The sequence below is a fragment of the Cucumis melo genome, chromosome 10 (assembly GCF_025177605.1).
Source record: "Cucumis melo cultivar AY chromosome 10, USDA_Cmelo_AY_1.0, whole genome shotgun sequence".
NCBI classification, from domain to species: domain Eukaryota; kingdom Viridiplantae; phylum Streptophyta; class Magnoliopsida; order Cucurbitales; family Cucurbitaceae; genus Cucumis; species Cucumis melo.
In genome coordinates, this window is record NC_066866.1 from 9287841 (window position 1) to 9304948 (window position 17108).

The 17108-nt window shown below is 33.6% G+C and overlaps 1 protein-coding gene across 1 annotated transcript; it reads right to left on the reverse strand.

Annotated features, from left to right (window-relative positions):
• Positions 1–6132: 6132 nt before the first annotated feature.
• On the reverse strand, positions 6133–9130 carry LOC103501434 (protein yippee-like). Its single transcript, XM_008465006.3, has 6 exons — positions 8870–9130; positions 8572–8698; positions 7662–7705; positions 6872–6980; positions 6735–6790; positions 6133–6483 (listed from the first exon to the last, which is right to left on the reverse strand). The coding sequence occupies exons 2-6, from the start codon at positions 8665–8667 to the stop codon at positions 6396–6398; spliced, it is 393 nt and encodes a 130-aa protein (XP_008463228.1). The 5' UTR covers positions 8668–8698; positions 8870–9130; the 3' UTR covers positions 6133–6395.
• Positions 9131–17108: the final 7978 nt, after the last annotated feature.

The following is a 17108-nucleotide window of genomic DNA, read 5'->3' on the forward strand; positions in this document are numbered from 1 at the left end:
GTTGCGTAGAATTAATATTGTCTTCTTCTTCAAACCACCTAGAGGAGCTTTCAGCTTGAAGGGCCATAAGATCTTCAGTGCAAATAATTTTAAACTTCTTGAGAGTCTGAAAAAAACAAAGCCAACAAGCAGTTAGAAAAGATTGAATGCTATGGACAAAGTTATACTTCTACAAAATACAACAATAATTTTCAGTTTGAAACTTGCTCGATCATGGAGTTATCAGTTAAAGCAGTTCTTCGCTTGTTGAGTTTTCCAAATCCTCTTGTAAATAAATTTTTTAACACTCTTCAAGTTGGGATAGCTGAAAGTATCAGTTAAAAAAAACTAGAAAAGTTAATATTTATCACTAGAAAATCAAAAGATGAAAAAGAAGGAAGAAGGAAGATGTAAGAGAAACATACACATAAGTAACATAATGCTCCACTATGTGCAACATATTCAATGTTGACTTGTTCACTTTCAAAAAGAAACCATTGAAATGGTGTAGGGTTTGGTATAAAGGAATAAGAAAAAAAGAAGACAAGAAGTTGAAAGGAAAATATTCCCATGAAATCAACCTAATGGTTTTGTGTACAGACATATAAACCTCCGGAACACATCCAAGTGCTGCACATAATATTGGCATTTCCTCCTTAAAGTGTCTATCAGCCTTCCTGCTGGTTACTATTCTTGTTTTCTCATCCAATATAGCAAAGTTTGACTTCAATTTTGAAGCCAAAAGTCAATTTGGGGTCCAAATTTCACAATGAAGATAACAAGAAAAATGGAAAATATGAAATAATAAAAGCAGTGAGAAGACTTAGGATGTGGTTTTGAGCAAAATAGTTGAAACTGCAGATATGTGGAAGGAGTTTGAAAGAAAGCACACTACTACACACCTTACAACTCAAGTACACTGTAAGATGTACCCCATGCTCCTAAAGATACAAGGACAAAATGAATAAGAGCAAATTAGAACATAAAACATCAGCAATAGACCTTTTGCACATGTAAAACACCACACTGAAAACTATGAATGACCATCTTGGGAAGAAATGTGAGAAGGAGATCACATGCTAGGTTCTTTGTTGCCTAGAATAATTAAATTATGATATTACACAATAAGAGCATTGCTAAGGAAACCAAAGCTTTCAACTAAATGTTTTAATGAAATATACACTAAAAACAATTTTCGCTTAGAAAAATAAACAAAAAAAATTTACAAAACAACCAAACACACAAACATAACTTAACAGTGTTCATAAATGGAATATGACATGAATAGATAAGGAATAAGAATCAATAAGCATAAGCCATTAATAGCAATCGTGAAATTATTTGTTCTGTTGAGAAAAATCTCATTTGACATAATATACATTCACATAAACACTAACACATACAATCATATATACTAAAAGATTACACAGTTAAGCTATACACATACTCATACCTGTGGATTCTAATGCTCATCTCACAATCTATATATTAACTAAGACTGAATCAAACATATACACTTTAACAGGATTAATAAAGACTAACACTTGGTGATACTGGACAGCCAACAACCAAGAGTAAACCAATCAAAGAAGTTATAAGGTCAACGGCTTCAACAACCCTAAAAGAGGTCTTGTCATTTCCTACACATTGGCTCGAATAAAACATGGAGGGCATGTGTTCAATCAAACTCAACCTCTACATCTTTTTTAGTATCACTCCATTTGATAGAAAATATTAAATAACCAAAACCAAACAAGCTAAAATTTCAAACAATCTGATTAATGGACTGTTATTAATGACCAACGATCCAAAGAAAAACCAATGTCATCATTCAATCATTTCATCAAACATGTTGTGGGCATTAAAAAATAGAGTAAACAAAACAAACAATGGTTAAATGAAAAGGTTGGTCTCGATATCAAATGTTGACTGGTTGAAATCGAGAATAACGATGAGAAATGAAATTAAAATGAAAAAAAAAAGTGGGGTTAGGTAGGGAGACCGAAATACCTACCAAGGAGAAAATAGAAGTTTCTGTGAGGGCATTGTCCATTTGCTACTAGCATCCGTTGATGGGCAATTAGTAAAGTAATAGACGAAAATCGTAGCAAATGCATACTCCACTTGTAGTTGGTGGGTTTAATTAATTCAAGAGTTGAAAAGAAGCGTAGGGTTTAGTAACGATTGCGAGCGTGGGAGTGTTTGTCTTAAGAAATTAATCAAACAAAGGTTAAGGCACTAAGAGAGGTTGACGCAAATCAGAGAGGTTGAGGCAAATTGAAATGAAAGTACGTTGTCGGAGTAACATATCCACCAACCCCATGAACACAACCATTGTGCTCTTTTGTACTCAATGCACAAAGAAAAAGGAACTTACCCAACGGTGGTGGTGAGCACAACGGCGGTCGAAGAAAAAAACTAGCCCGAATGACTATTTGACGACGAATGGGCATGAGCTGGGCACGAGGGACAACGGTGATTGTGGTGCGGCGACTGTTCAAAGAAGAGAGGGAAGAAAGTGACGTGAGATTGAGAAAAGAAGAGAAGGAAAAAAATTGACAAAAGAGAGGAAGAATCGCGTGGGATGAGAAAGGGTAAAGTAAGATAGAGAAATAAAAATTAATAAATTATTTTATTATTTATATTCAATGACAGTTAAAATTTATCATAGATTTATGACAGTTAAAAACTGTCATAAATTCATCAAATCCGAAAAATTCCGCCTTTTCCCGCCAAAAACGCGCATTTTTACCTTTTATGACAGTTTTTTCTTCCCTCCTTTTAATTTTGGATGAAATGAACTGTCATAGTAGATACATTTTCTTATAGTGTAGATATATTTGTGTCCATCTGATATGACCATGATCCATAAGTTGATTCTTCGCAGGTTGTTCGTAACCTCGATTATGGTTAAAATATCATTTTACCCCCGAGACTACAACTTGTTTCTTAAGTTCCACTGATCCACTAATGAACAATTGGTTTAAGGTCCAACCTATAAACTGAATCCCTTTCGGGCTAATGAAAGGGTGGAACCCCTTGTTCAAGACTTGGATTCAGTTCTTAAGGGAACAACATATCTACTAACCTTAAAGTGGGTAGGAGTGAATTATGTCTTGCACTCTATGTCCCTAGCCATCCACCCGATCTTACCCCTGAAATGGGAGGCTTGTTGGGCTAGCGCCATTGAGCTGCTCTCACCCATGTAGATCTAAGGCTAATTTCGTGAGAATAGATGTTCATAGTTATCTCAAGATTAAGATTAAGTTTCCTAGGTCATCAAAATTGAAATAGTCAATTTTATATATAGTCAACGAGCGTTATAACTTAAAAGTGACTATTTCATGGTTCTAGTCTTATGTAAACTTTTTACATAGGATTCCCCCACTTCCAAGTCTCTACATGAATGATTCGGGATCACTTCGTTTGTACTAACTATAAAGTGGACTGCATCCATAACGTTCCTAGAATAAAGTGTTCAACCTTATTCATATACTATAAAGCATTTGGGCTATAAAATCGAACTTGTTCCAAGTTTATGTCTCTACATAAATTCAAGTCTATACTAGATAGCCTGGGGATTTTAGTTTATTGGATTCAAGATTATAGTATTCTATTTTCACTGATAAGTCCTCAACAACTACTTTATTGAGTAGATTATAATTTAAACTACAAATTACGAGTTTTATCACATAAATTCCAACAAACTCGCACTTGGACTAAAACTCCTAGTGGGATAAACAATGTTAAATTTAATCATGAGAGAATTACTCATATGAATACAATAAGCATATGAATACAATTAACTAGGGCATACACCTAAACATTCTCCCACTTGTTTACATAAGAGATGAATTTATGTGATTTGATATGTTTGGCGAAATGATGTTTAAAAAAAAAGTATTTCGTGAAAAGGATTTCATAAAAACCTCACTGAGTTTTTAGACTTATTGTTTTAAAGTTTTACATTCTAGGTTCTAGGTATTAAGGCCAAGTAGAGGAAAAATGAAAGGGCTTTCTAAGCGAGAAGAGGTTGTCAAGGCGTTTAGTTTAAACTTAAATGTTGTACTTATGTAATTTGTCTAAAGAGTTTTAATACGCTTTGTTCATGTTAGTAAAAGTATATGTTTGTCTTATTCCTCTTGCTAAGTTGTTTTATCGCCTAAATTATGACTGTAGTTAAGAAAAGGAGTAAGCGATTGAGCAAAGTTTAAGAACCTAAAGATGAGTGTTTTGGCGTTTAACACGTTAAGATACTCAAAGTCACACCGCGTCTTGCATACTAAGCAAGGATGTGTTCTGGGCGGGGTGTGACATTTTCATATTAATTATGTATACAAAATTAAATAATTGATATCATATTCACAAAATATCCAAATTCTTAATTAAATATAAATACCCATATATATATATATATATATATATATATATATATATATATATATATATATATATATATATATATATATATACTTAATTAATTCCAATTCCACCAAAATCAACATTTCCTTTGAAGATCTCAAATCAACTCAAATTCTCAATACTTTTTAATTAACCATTTCTTCTCAACTTCTTTCTTTAAATGCTCTTCTTAGTATGTGCCTTCTGCACATATATTTTCTTGAGAAGTTCTTCGCTCTCAAGATTCCTCCTTTGTTCCATTTCTCTCGTCCAAGCTTTGCGAAATAAAATAAAGAATTTTGATCCTAGAAGGATCTTCATATAAAGAAAGAAAAAACTAATAAATAATGATAATAGATTGAAAATCCTTTAGAAGAGAAATCACTATGCTTCCCAGCAACAACGCCAATTCGATTGAATGGATTTCGTCGCCCAAATTCGAACCAAATAATTGATCGAATTACACATCAAGAATTAGTCTTAGTGGCAAAGTCCAGGTCGAATACGGGAAGCATGAATAATTTCTCGAGTAAATAGTTTCCAACCCGAGGGTAATAGATGAGGGGTTTTGAAATTAATTTCTAGTGCAAGGAAGATGAATGAAGGATGTAAATTGGTTTGAGAAAGCTTAGCTCGAGTTATGAAGGTTTTCCTAATCTATCTTATCATTGAATTCTCATTTTCGAATCTAACAATTGGTACTCCTAATCAAATTGTTCTAGGCAACAAATTAGTTCGAGTTAAACCAATGAAAAGCATACAATATTAAATTCACATCAATTGCATTACGAAAAAGGCTTAAGTTAGGTTGAAAGCCTAATCTTCATGTGCGTAATTAGATAATCATCAAGTCCAATCTTAAGTCAATTAGAACAATACAAGATCGAATTGATTACGTAATCTAATCTAACTTATCACTTTAAATTGATTTATGTTCAACTTAACGAAGAAAATTGCACACAATCAAAAGCATTCATCATAAAGTCCACATGCGCTTGACAATATGAATATAATCATTAACAACAAAATTAGAATGATGAATACATCAAATTCAATTCAAATCTCACAAATGTAATGAATTCAAGGGAGATTACTACAAACTCATGCTAAAACAGAGTACCTTAGCCCATTCTCAACATGCCAAGCAATGGGAAAATGTTCAAGTACAGAATATAGACCAAAATAGAGAGAAAAATGGAGAGAAACCGAGGTTGGAGCTGTTAAAACCCGAGATAATCTAACCTAGCGTAGTGGACAAATTATTTATAAAATCGTAACGACGTTGCAGCCTATCTAAAAGACAGACACACACATTTCAACTTTATAACGTCACGGTTCTATGTGCTTTTCACGAATAGTAAGGCTATTGCCTTTCGGTGCTACACATAATGTTGTAGGGTGTCGTGGCGCTACAGGGCAGAGGCTAATCTTAGCCTTTTCCTTTGTAGTTTGACTCGATTAATGTCTATTCACTTTGCTTTTGTCAAATTTAGCTCTTTATTGACATCAACATCAACATCAACATCGAATTTTACCCTTACTTAGCTCAAATCCTACAAATTAGTCAAATAAAAGAACAACATCATAGAACGATTCCAAATTAAGCAAGACTATAACATATTTTTAGTGCTATCGACTCTAGATTTGAAAGGCTTGAAAGATTACCTCATATATGTACATATACGCATAGATTCTCTTGTACTTACGAAAGGCTTGAAAGAGAAAATTCTAACATATTATGCCACTCAATCGTACTAATAACTACGAACTATGCTGTTCAAATCTCTTTACTAAATAAACCTTTACAATATTGCTTTCTACGACAAAGTAATTTTAAACATTACAACATTATTTTAGGAGATACAACAATTATTGTTCATTCTCATCCCAACATGAAACATTAAGAATTTTTAGTTGGGAGAAACGAAGTACAAGTATCAACATCGTTAGAATACAAGTTCAAACTAGAAAATTTTTAGGGTTTTACAGAATTTACAGTTGAGTGAATGCAGAAATCAAACATCATCTCCTTCACTTCCACCTGCATCTGCTTCATGACTGACCCCCCAGTGACTGCTTTCATCAGGTCCCAAAACCTTGAACCTGTTCAACCAATGTAACTTTTCTCAATTTACCTTTTAAGAATGGTTTGTTTTGTAAGAATCTATAATTTTCATTTCATGGGTATTTTGGATTTCCACGTTCGTTTTGCGGCAACGTAAGATGTCCTAAAATCTAGAGATACCTTTTGGAGGCATCTCAAGGGTTTTAAATGCTTTTAAATGCTGAGATTTTTCACGTTGAGGGTATCTCCATTTTACTTTTTTTTTTCCTTTTGTCCATTGAGTACTTACCTTTCAAGTACAGATTTTCCCTCCTTGTATTTTTGGTTCTTTTCATGGGCAGTCTCCTGAAAGAAACCATAAGAATAGTTGAGAAGTAAGAAAGAAAACAAATAGTTAAAATTTCAAATCTTTGCTTCTAATCTTACATATTTCCATCCCACCATTGATCCACAACCCACACAGAAGATATCAGCAACTGTATGCATCCCTGTCATCATCAATCTCTCTTCTATCTTACCCAAGCAAACATTTACCCTGGAGAAAGTATTGACAATGAGAACCTAGTCTATGAGATGAAGCACTTCTAGAATTAGTTTTAGAGAAACTCTAGCTCATTCTACCGTTATCAGAAAGTAATAACAGTTTAGCATGATAAACACTTCGAAAGTAAATTACAAACAGGTCCGCGTGTAAATCACTATTTGAATGAAAAAATAGATTCATTTGTTGACATAGTTTTTGTAACTAGATTGTGGAGCATTGGATTATTTGAGAATGGATTTTCAGTAAAATCACTCTCCTAAGTATTCTCATGAATCCCATGAGTTCTGTTATGAAACATTAACATCAAACTACTAATCATTATATGCATAGTTTTTGTATCTATTAACAAAGACCCTTGATAACTTGAAGCTACAAAGATGGAAACACAAAGTTCTGAGTTTGTTAACCCCTCACAAAATTCTGATCAATCCAATCCACACATAAGAAGCCTATAACTTTTCTTTTTTAAACTATATATTGACTTTTACATAACATGAAACCCACAACCATAACAAAGGCTACACAAATCTTTAATAACCTACTTATTCATATAATCCAAACAGAAATTGCTCAAACCCAGGCTTATTAAAACCATATGTCAAACATGCACCTAGGGGAGGAGACAAGAGTGTGTTAATCAATGTCCAAACTCTAAAATCAAGAAGAACTTACACCTTATTGAAGAGGTAAGCTTTCCCATGTCTGCTGTGGAAGGACTGAATGGAACAACACAAACAGTACAAGGAGTTAGAATGTGGGTTTAAGTAACTTTTGAGGAGATTGGGACAGCAACATAAAATTTTCCCAGTCAAAAAACTTATCATACCTCCTTCCCAAGTTCCTAAATTACAAAGTTTAGCAGTAAACACAATTTAAGGTATAATGCCAGGAAGATTGGAGCCAACAATAAAGAAATTTGGAAACAGGCAACATTAGAAAACGAGTCTCCAATCCCAAATGTTCTCGACCAAGAGATCATAGTTCAAATAGATTTTTATATAAATGATTCAGTACGAACAATATTAATGCAAAATGATCTATTCGTAAAAGAAAGAATGAAAACTAACCTTCTAATTATGCCATATTGCACCGCCTCAAATGCATTGTCGTGATTCATTACGAACCATATTAATGCAAAATGATCTAATCGTAACGAAAGAATGCAAACTAACCTTCTAATTATGCCGTATTGCACTCTAGCACCACCTCAAATGTATATCGCGTTAGTATTCCTAAAGAAATTTTCATTTTTAATCTCCAGCTGACTGGCTCTCATTTTAAATAAAAAAAAAAAAAGTGATTGAAATGAATATCTCGTCTCGAACTTCAATTATTTTGTGATGAAAGGGATATTCCTAATACGATAGTGGTCCGTGACATCACCAAAATGTTGTGTTTTATTTACTTTTTAGGATCGGATCATTCCGAATTAATACCGGTACGCAATCCCAAGTTCAAATTATTAACAAGCAACAGAAAATTAAATTTAAATAACCTACTAATACTATCTACGAACATCGGAGAATTAGAGGGAAAAATCGACAAGAAACCAGAGAAGAAAAAAGGTAAAATGAACAGAAACCTTAGAAATGATATCTTCGTAAAGAGCAAGATGGGTCCGGCAGAACTTGCAGCTGTAGATCTGCCCTTCCAAATTCACCACGAACAATCTTCCCATAGCTTTGAATCTTAAGCTTCCCACAAATTATCTGCAAAAATAATAGAAACAAAACCCAGAATGAGGAATCGACAAAATGTTAGACAGAAGGGTGAAGCAGAGAATCGAGAATTATCATCATCAGAGCCCTGAAGAAGAAGAAGAAGAAGAAGGAGAAGAAGAAAGAATATGGGGGTATTCTAAAATAGGAAATTGAAATCACGTTTTGCAAAGAAGCCCACTTCTCAAGTTGATTCGAATGTAGAGCCCCTTTTGTTGTGAATAGAGAAAGGTTTTGAAATCAAATTAGAAAGAAAAGAAAAAAGGTTTGGGGATGGAGAGGGATGAAGATGATGAAGGAGTTGGGTCAAAATCAAAATGGTTCGCTATATTATTCATGAAACTTCGTTGTCCCCGTCTATGAATATTGGATGATCTTTTTAAGTGAGATGCGCGTATGCCAACAAAATGGTGTTATACATACAGGGAGAAGCTCGTCAGCCTTCAAGGGAGGGGACACGAGATAAGAATTTTTGTAGCAATGACCTATAAATTTTTTAAAATTTGAAATCTGACACCTTTTGTAAAAACAATATCTAATATTGTCACCTTTTTAGGATTATTTTTCTAGCTCACTTTTCTCATTTTCTTTAGATTCTTCTTTTTTTTTTTTTTTTTTTTTTTTTTACTCACTTTCTTGCTTCTGTCTTCTACACTTCGATTCATTTGACATTTGAAAAAACCTTGTTTCTTGTTAATTGCTATTGCAAGCTGTGGAGGATACAGGAAAACTTAACTTATGTTGTCACTCAACGTGAAATACATGAAATTGAGTGTCATCGTTGCTAGAGACTCAATCTAGAGAAGAAATTGAGACGAGGACAATGAAGGAAGAAATGAGGGAAAAGAGTTTTCTATTGAGTGAGAGATAGAAAAGGGTTGAGAGAGAGAGAGAGAGAGAAAAAAAAAAGAATCCATTATATAACGAGGTAAAGTTTAAATAGGGTTATTAAACCAGGTTGAAACCAATCCAAATAATTTGTTCGCTCAATATTTGGAACGAATTTGTCAAAAATTACTTTCATAACTATAATGAATTCTTTTGGACTATCTACGAACGTAGCAAAATTTTACTCTCTATGTATAATAGATCATGATATACTAGTACCTATATCTGTATATGTCATGATAGATACAAATAATTGTCTATCACGATCAATCGTAGATAGACTTCGAAATTTTATTATATTTGTAAATAGATACTGTTATCAAAATTTTATTATTATTTATATTGACATATCTACAATAATGAAATATCTACGCAAAAGTTTCATTTTTGTTTTTTCTTAGAGATTTTTACATAAAAAATCTTTTGTTTGCCCTATATTTTATATTTTATAAGTGTCTATAAATTTGGAATTTTTATGGAAACTTACATAAATGTAACAATACACCAAACTATTTATGACCCATATAACAAAGCTCATGAAATTAGCCATTTTTTAAATATTTCAGGTTTGAGCTTCTCTTCCTCGCGATCTCTTTTCGATTTTTTTCATCGTCTTCCTTTTCGATTTCTTTCATCGTCTTTCTTCTTTTCCTCTTCTTTTTTCGATTTCTTTCCATCATCTTTCTTATTTTTCAATTGTTTTTTTACGTCGTTAAATCTTTTCATCGTATTTCTTCTTTTTTTCACTGCAATTTCTTTTCATCGTATTTCTTCTTTTCTGATTTTGTGATTTCTTTCAACCGTCTTTCTTCTTTTTTATTCTTTTTTACATCATTGAATATTTACATCTTCTTCTTTTTTTATTCTTTTTTACGTGTTTACATTTAGGTAACCAAATCTAAACGACTGTGTATAAGAGAAAGAATCTTGAAAAAAACATTTAGATTGGAGTAGCTAGATGTAAACGATCTGTAAAAAAAAAGATTGTCTATAAAGAATCGTGAAAAAAATCATTTAGATTGGAGTAGCCAAATGTAAACAATCATTTAAAAAAGTAGACGATCGTGTAAAGAAAATAAAAGATCGTGTATAAAAAATCTTGAAAAAAATCATTTGGATTGGAGTAGTCAAATGTAAACGATCGTGTAAAAAGTAAATGATTACGTAAAGAAATCTAAACGATCGTGTACAAAAGAATTAAAAATTAAAAAAAATCATTTAGATTTGAGTCCTCAAATTTAAACGATCGTATAACAAAATTAAACGATAGAATTAAAAAGATAAATTGTAGCCATATCTAAACGATCGCGTTGTACCATATTTAAACGATCGCGTATAAATTATAATCATATCTAAACGATCGCCTTGTAACCATATCTAAATGATCGCGTATAAATGATAGTCATATCTAAATAATCGCGTATAAATTATAACCATATATAAACGATCACCTTGTAGCCATATCTAAACGATCGCGTATAAATTATAATCATATCTAAGCGATGACGTATATATTGAACCATATCTAAACGATCGCGTATAAATTGTAGTCATATCTAAACGATCGCAAATATATTACGCGCGCGTTATTGACGGGCCATTTTCGATATTTTACACGGTGGGTCCTTGGACTTTTTCCGTTTTAAAATTGTTCTATACAGTGTAAATATTTTACCGTTTTTTTTATATATTTGAAAAGATCTCAATTTCTTAAAAAAATGTGTTTAATTTAGGACAGTTTTACACTTTTTGTATTTATTTATATCCAATTTTAATAAATATTTTTTTTGATCTAGGAAGCTACTTTAACCATGGACCATGGAGAGAACTCATTTATTTGTGGGAAAAGAATATGCCTTTAACATTAGTTAAATAATTAGTGACATTAGTCTAAAAACTAGACAAAGTATATAGGTTAATTTTTATAAATATAATAAAATATTTACGATCAAGAGGACAAAATCAAAAAAATGTATTAAGATAATATTGTTTAGAAAACTTATTACAAAAATAGTTTTGTTGTTTTGAAACCATTTAAAAAAATAATGCACTTTTAAAATAAAAAAAAAGACGGTAATGGGCCAATTTAAAAAAATAAGAAGTGGGCCCACCAATTTAATTATGGCTCCTTTTTTTATTCACTATTTAATAGAAAATATAAATTTTAATTTGTAAGTAGAAAAATTTTCATAGATGTAACAAAGCCATCAAGATAATCATTTTCTAAATATTTCAGATTTGCTCTTCCATCTTTCTTGCTAATGCGATTTCTTTCATAGTCTTTCTTATTTATTTTTTTTATGCGATTTATTTCCATGAGTTTTTTTATTTTCCAATTCTTTTTTTACGTCGTCTAATTTTTCCATCGTCTTTCTTCTTCTTTTTTTCTTTGCTATAATTTTTTTCCATCGTCTTTATTCTTTTCCTCTTTTTTTTCACGTCATCTAAATTTGGGTAACCAAATCTAAATGACCGTGTACAAAAAATAGCAAAATCTAAAAGATCGTGTATAAAGAATCTTGAAAAAAAATCATTTAGATTGAAGTAGCCAAATGTAAACGATCGTGTAAAAAAGGTAAATGGTCGTGTAAAAAAAAGTAAACGATCGTGTAAAGAAAATAAAAGATCATGTAAAAAAAAGATCGTATATAAATAATCTTGAAAAAAAATCATTTAGATTGGATTGGCCAAGTTTAAAAGAAAGTAAACGATTGTGTAGCAAAAAAATTAAAAAATCGTTTAGCCAAATCTAAACGATCGTGTACCAAATTTTGAAAAAAAATCATCTCCAAATCTAAATGATCGTGTAACTAAATTTAATCGTAATCGTACCAAACAATAACCAAATCTAAACGATCGTAAATATATTACGTGCGCATTGTTGACGCGGTATTTTCGATATTTTACACGATAGGTCTCTGGGCTTTTTTCATTTTCGAAATTATTCTATAGAGTATAAATATTTTACTCTTTTTTTTTATATTTTTGAAAAAACCCCTTTTAATTACTATATATAAGTTTTAAAAAACTTAATTGTTTGATCTTGAAAATGATGTAAATTTTAAATTTTAATTATTATATATATGTTTTAGAAAATTTAACTATTTAATTTTGGAAAAAATGTAAAATTTAGTTTTAAATTATTATATATATATGTTCTAAAATAATATTTAAAAAAGAATATGTAATTTTAATCATTTTAGAATCATTAGTCATATTAATATAACTGTAAGAGTAAGATGAAAATGTAAAGATAATATCAAATTTGATTCTAGTCTACTATAAATTAAGAAATTAATATCCTAATTTTGTTAGGATCAAAATAAATTCTACTCAAATCCCCTATAATGGATTCATATGAGTTATCTAAATGATATAACATGAGGGTGGCACATTTTCTTTGGCCAAAATTTGATATCATGTGCATGTTACATGTACGTGTGTCCAACGTGTAGCGAGTAGTAAAGGGGAGAGCATGGATATTGGACAGAGATCAATACGATCATGTACCAAATCTAAATGATCTTGGTAAAAGATCGTTTATATTTGTAGTAAAAGAAGAAGAAAAGAGGACACGATACTGATAATGAAAAAAGAATAATAGGTATATCGTACATATAGTCATGGTTATGCATTTAAGTTTATGGAAAATTCTACCTTACACACAGTCACATACAAATATACTATTAAGTTTCACCATGGAGATTAATCATATGATCATTTGTAAACAACATAAATGACACATATTTGTTATCATTTTTTATATAAAAAATGACAAACAATATACATAATTAATTATTATAACAAAAACACTAGAATTAAATTTGAATCAATAAAAAAAGACATAAAAACGAAAATTAAATTATATTGAATCAATAAAAAAAAAGGTTAATTACGTATATAAAATAAAACCCAAAAATATTTACAGCCCGTGTAACAAAAATAAATAAGGGAATCCGTGAAAATGATAAATATAAGAATGAAAATTAGAAAAATAGCAAACTATTATTTTTTTTTTGTTTATGGCAAAACTAATTGACTGAAATAATTTCTCACTTTTTTGGTCCAAAACTACCTCAACGGATGAGAATTGTCCAGATTCAAATACAATATATTCAAAAAGATCGGAAAATCAAATAAAATAACACATATCCGATTACAGTGTATTTGTGAACACACCCACTTATGATAATTATTAACTAAATCAAAATATTATTATATTCTTTCAAAGATTCCTAAACATATTCAATTGGTTTCAATATCTCCTAATTATTCCGATTTTTACCTTCAATAATTATATATTCAAACTGTAACGACCCAACTCCTTATACTGAATTGAAGTCATTACTCAATATAGAACAAGTGGTTTAAGTCATAAAATTATTAAAATGCATACGGTTTAAGAAATTTCATTTATGAAAAATTAAACAAGGTAGCCATGCAAAAAAAAAAGTGTAAATGCGTTCTGAAGTCCTACTCGGGCCCTATCTACATAAAAGATGGTAAGTAATGAAAAGTACTCAAACTCAAATGGAAAGTCTGAAATAAAGATAAGCGGAAGCGGTAGTCCCTATGGCCCTTCACGGTCTCACTTCGGGTCGCTCGCCAGCTTGCCCTTGCCCTTGCCTCGTCCTCTACCTGAAAACATAAAATGGAGAGAGTGAGTATAAAAATACTCAGTAAGGGACCCACTACTAGTCCCACTAGGTGCCTGTTAACTTCCTGTTAGAGTCCTGATAACTGGTACACAATCTCTGGCACGTTCCCGAACACGTGCAATCATGCGCTCCCGTAGGAACGTAGCTCTGGTCTTCGGTGCCCCGGGGGACACCTAGGACAGTCGGGATGCGAGGACCCCGTCAAGTCACTCGAGTCATATCTATATCCATGCTAGACTGGTGTCCCGTCGGACCACACAGTCCTCAATAGGTGGTGATCCCGAAGGACACCCATGCAGGTACGACTCTAACAGATTAAGCTAACAGGTACCCCAATTGCAGTATACATACACATGGCATCAGCATATAACATGTCACATAAATCATCTCTACACTCTCCGTCCCGACATTCGTCGTAGCCATAACAGCTCTTGCCACACATAACAGGCTATAGTATAACTATGTCGTCATTTGCATCATACTAACATTTATCTCAGACAACGTATTGTCTAATTCTTAACATGAAAAGTCGGGGCATACATGGTCTCATACTTCTAAACATGAAGCTAGTAGTAGAATCTCTTACCTGGAGATCTACTTGTCGAGTCCTAACCGCGAGGCAGTACGCTTTCCAAGCGACGAAGTCCTAACTGTTTAATATGCCAAAATTCGTAATTAGGTCGCCAACGACTATCGGTTCAAGACTCATTTGAAATAACTTACCCTAGAGAGGTTGCAGTGCTCGAGCCCCCCCTGCTGAAGAATTCCCGCGCTGCAGCAATTACTGGGTCCAAGACGTCTCTTAAGGAAAATAACTTAATTTTAGTCCCAAATTAATTTAATTGACGTCCGAAGCATGGAGTCTTACTGGGAAATGCCACAATATTTAATTAAATTACCAAAATTTAGGTGGATAGAGCCAACTTGGTCTTGGCGGCTCGGCTGGAAGAAGACAGGGACCGGCTCGGCTTGGCGCAGGCGCAGCTCGGCTCGGTACAGGAAGCTATGCGTGCGGCTCGGCTTGCAACAGGGAGGAGATGCGGCTCGGCTACGCGGAAACGCGCGACGCGGCTTCCCACGCGGACGCGGCTCACACGCGGACAGGGCTGGACGCGACGCGGCTTCAGTTTCGGCTTCGGGCGCGCGGACGTGGAGCGGCTCCGGGCTCGTTCGTCGGCTGGAGGCACGCGTGGCGGATCGGCTTCGAGTGGCGGCTGCGGGAGACGGCTGTGCGCGGATCGAAGCGGCTCCCTTCGGCTCGATCGGAGCGGCGCGGCTGGCTGAACTTCTCAGATCGACGCGGCGCGGCGAGCTTCGGCTGCACGGATCGGATTGATCGAAGCGACGCGACGCGGCTCGTCTATCCTCCTGATCGGAGCGGCGCGGCGTCGGCTGTCCTCCTTAGGTCGAAGCGGCGCGGCGAGTTCCGGCTCGGCTGGCGGCTGCGGATTCGGCTGCAGACGCGCGGAGGATGGTTCGGCTTCCACTCGGCTTGCAGACGCGCGGTGGATCGGCTTCGGCGCTTGCTTGAAGCTGGCGGCGTGCGGCGGCGGGCGGCGGCGGCGCGGAGAGTGGCGGCAGCTAGGGTTTTCTCCTTTTTTTTTCTTCTTTGGGGAGATGAGGAGTCTCACGTCTCCCAATGCCTCTTTTTAAAAGAATTTCCAAAAATAATAAAAGAATTTAATAGCCCCCTTTTTCTCTCTCCACCCTTGACCCTTTCCAAGGCAAATAATTAATTTGCCACTCCATTAATTGACTAATTTACCCCTAACTTCAATAATTAATATAAAAAGAAAAAAAACAACTTTAGTTTAATAAGAATAATATTAACCACACTTAATATCAACAAAAGAAAACCGAAATTGTTGGGCGTTACACAAACTTTAGCTATTAATGCAATGAATACGTCCTAAAATTTTAATGCAATTAATAATTCCTAAAATAATGATAAAGATGATGCAATAATTAACTATTAACAAAAACATTAAAAAAGTAACGAAAAATCATTTAAAAGATTCAAATTTCAAATCTCAAGTAAAATTCAAATTCAAATTCAAATTCCAACCATTCCCTAAAGTTATGGCAAATATAATGGAAATACTTAAGTTTAGAATCAAATCTCAACCCTCCCTAAAATCATGCCAAATAAAATGTGATCTATCTTTAATTTTGCCAACCAACAGAATTAAGGGAAACAAAAATAGAAGATTCACCGGAAGACAATCAACCGGAATTAAGGGAAACAAAAATTTGTACTAAAAGAAGAAGGTGGAAAGCGACGGTGTGGGTGGAAAACAAATGCGGGTGGAAAGCGACGGTGTGGGTGTAAAACAAATGCGGGTGGAAAGCCATTTAAAAATTTGAAGAATGTTAGAATCGGATAAAATTTGAAGAAAATTTTGAGAACTCGATAATTTTTACCGATACATGCAGAAAACAGAGGAAAAATCCAAAGGTTGAATAAGGAACAGAAGCGTGAAACGAAACAACTCATCGATACTTTGGGTGGTGCAAACCGATTAAAAAAAGAAGGGCATGCAGACGGTGGAAAAGCGACGGAAGAGAAAGCTACAATGGAAATGCACCGGAAAGCCTTTAAAAAACGAAGAACAAATGCGCCGGAAAGCCTTTACAAAAGATGGTCTTTTTTTTTTTTTGAAGGAAAATTAGAAAATTGAAGGGAGTGCATAGTATGTATTGATTACAGGGTATTTGTGGTTTTTCTTACTATTGTATTTATGAGTCTTTTATTGTAAAGTAGGTAGGAGCATTTAAGGCATAGTTATCCCATTTATTATGTGAAAATTAACTGTTTTGCTATTTTGACAATTTAAAAATAAATTTGTCATTTATCC

Coding starts and splice junctions, on each gene's coding strand:
- LOC103501434 (XM_008465006.3), bottom strand. CDS start 8,667: ATGGGAAGATTGTTCGTGGTGAATTTGGAAGGGCAGATCTACAGCTGC. Junction 7,706..8,571: donor ACGAAGATATCATTTCTAAG/GTTTCTGTTCAT, acceptor TGTTCCATTCAG/TCCTTCCACAGCAGACATGG. Junction 6,981..7,661: donor GCTTACCTCTTCAATAAGGT/GTAAGTTCTTCT, acceptor TACTTTCTCCAG/GGTAAATGTTTGCTTGGGTA.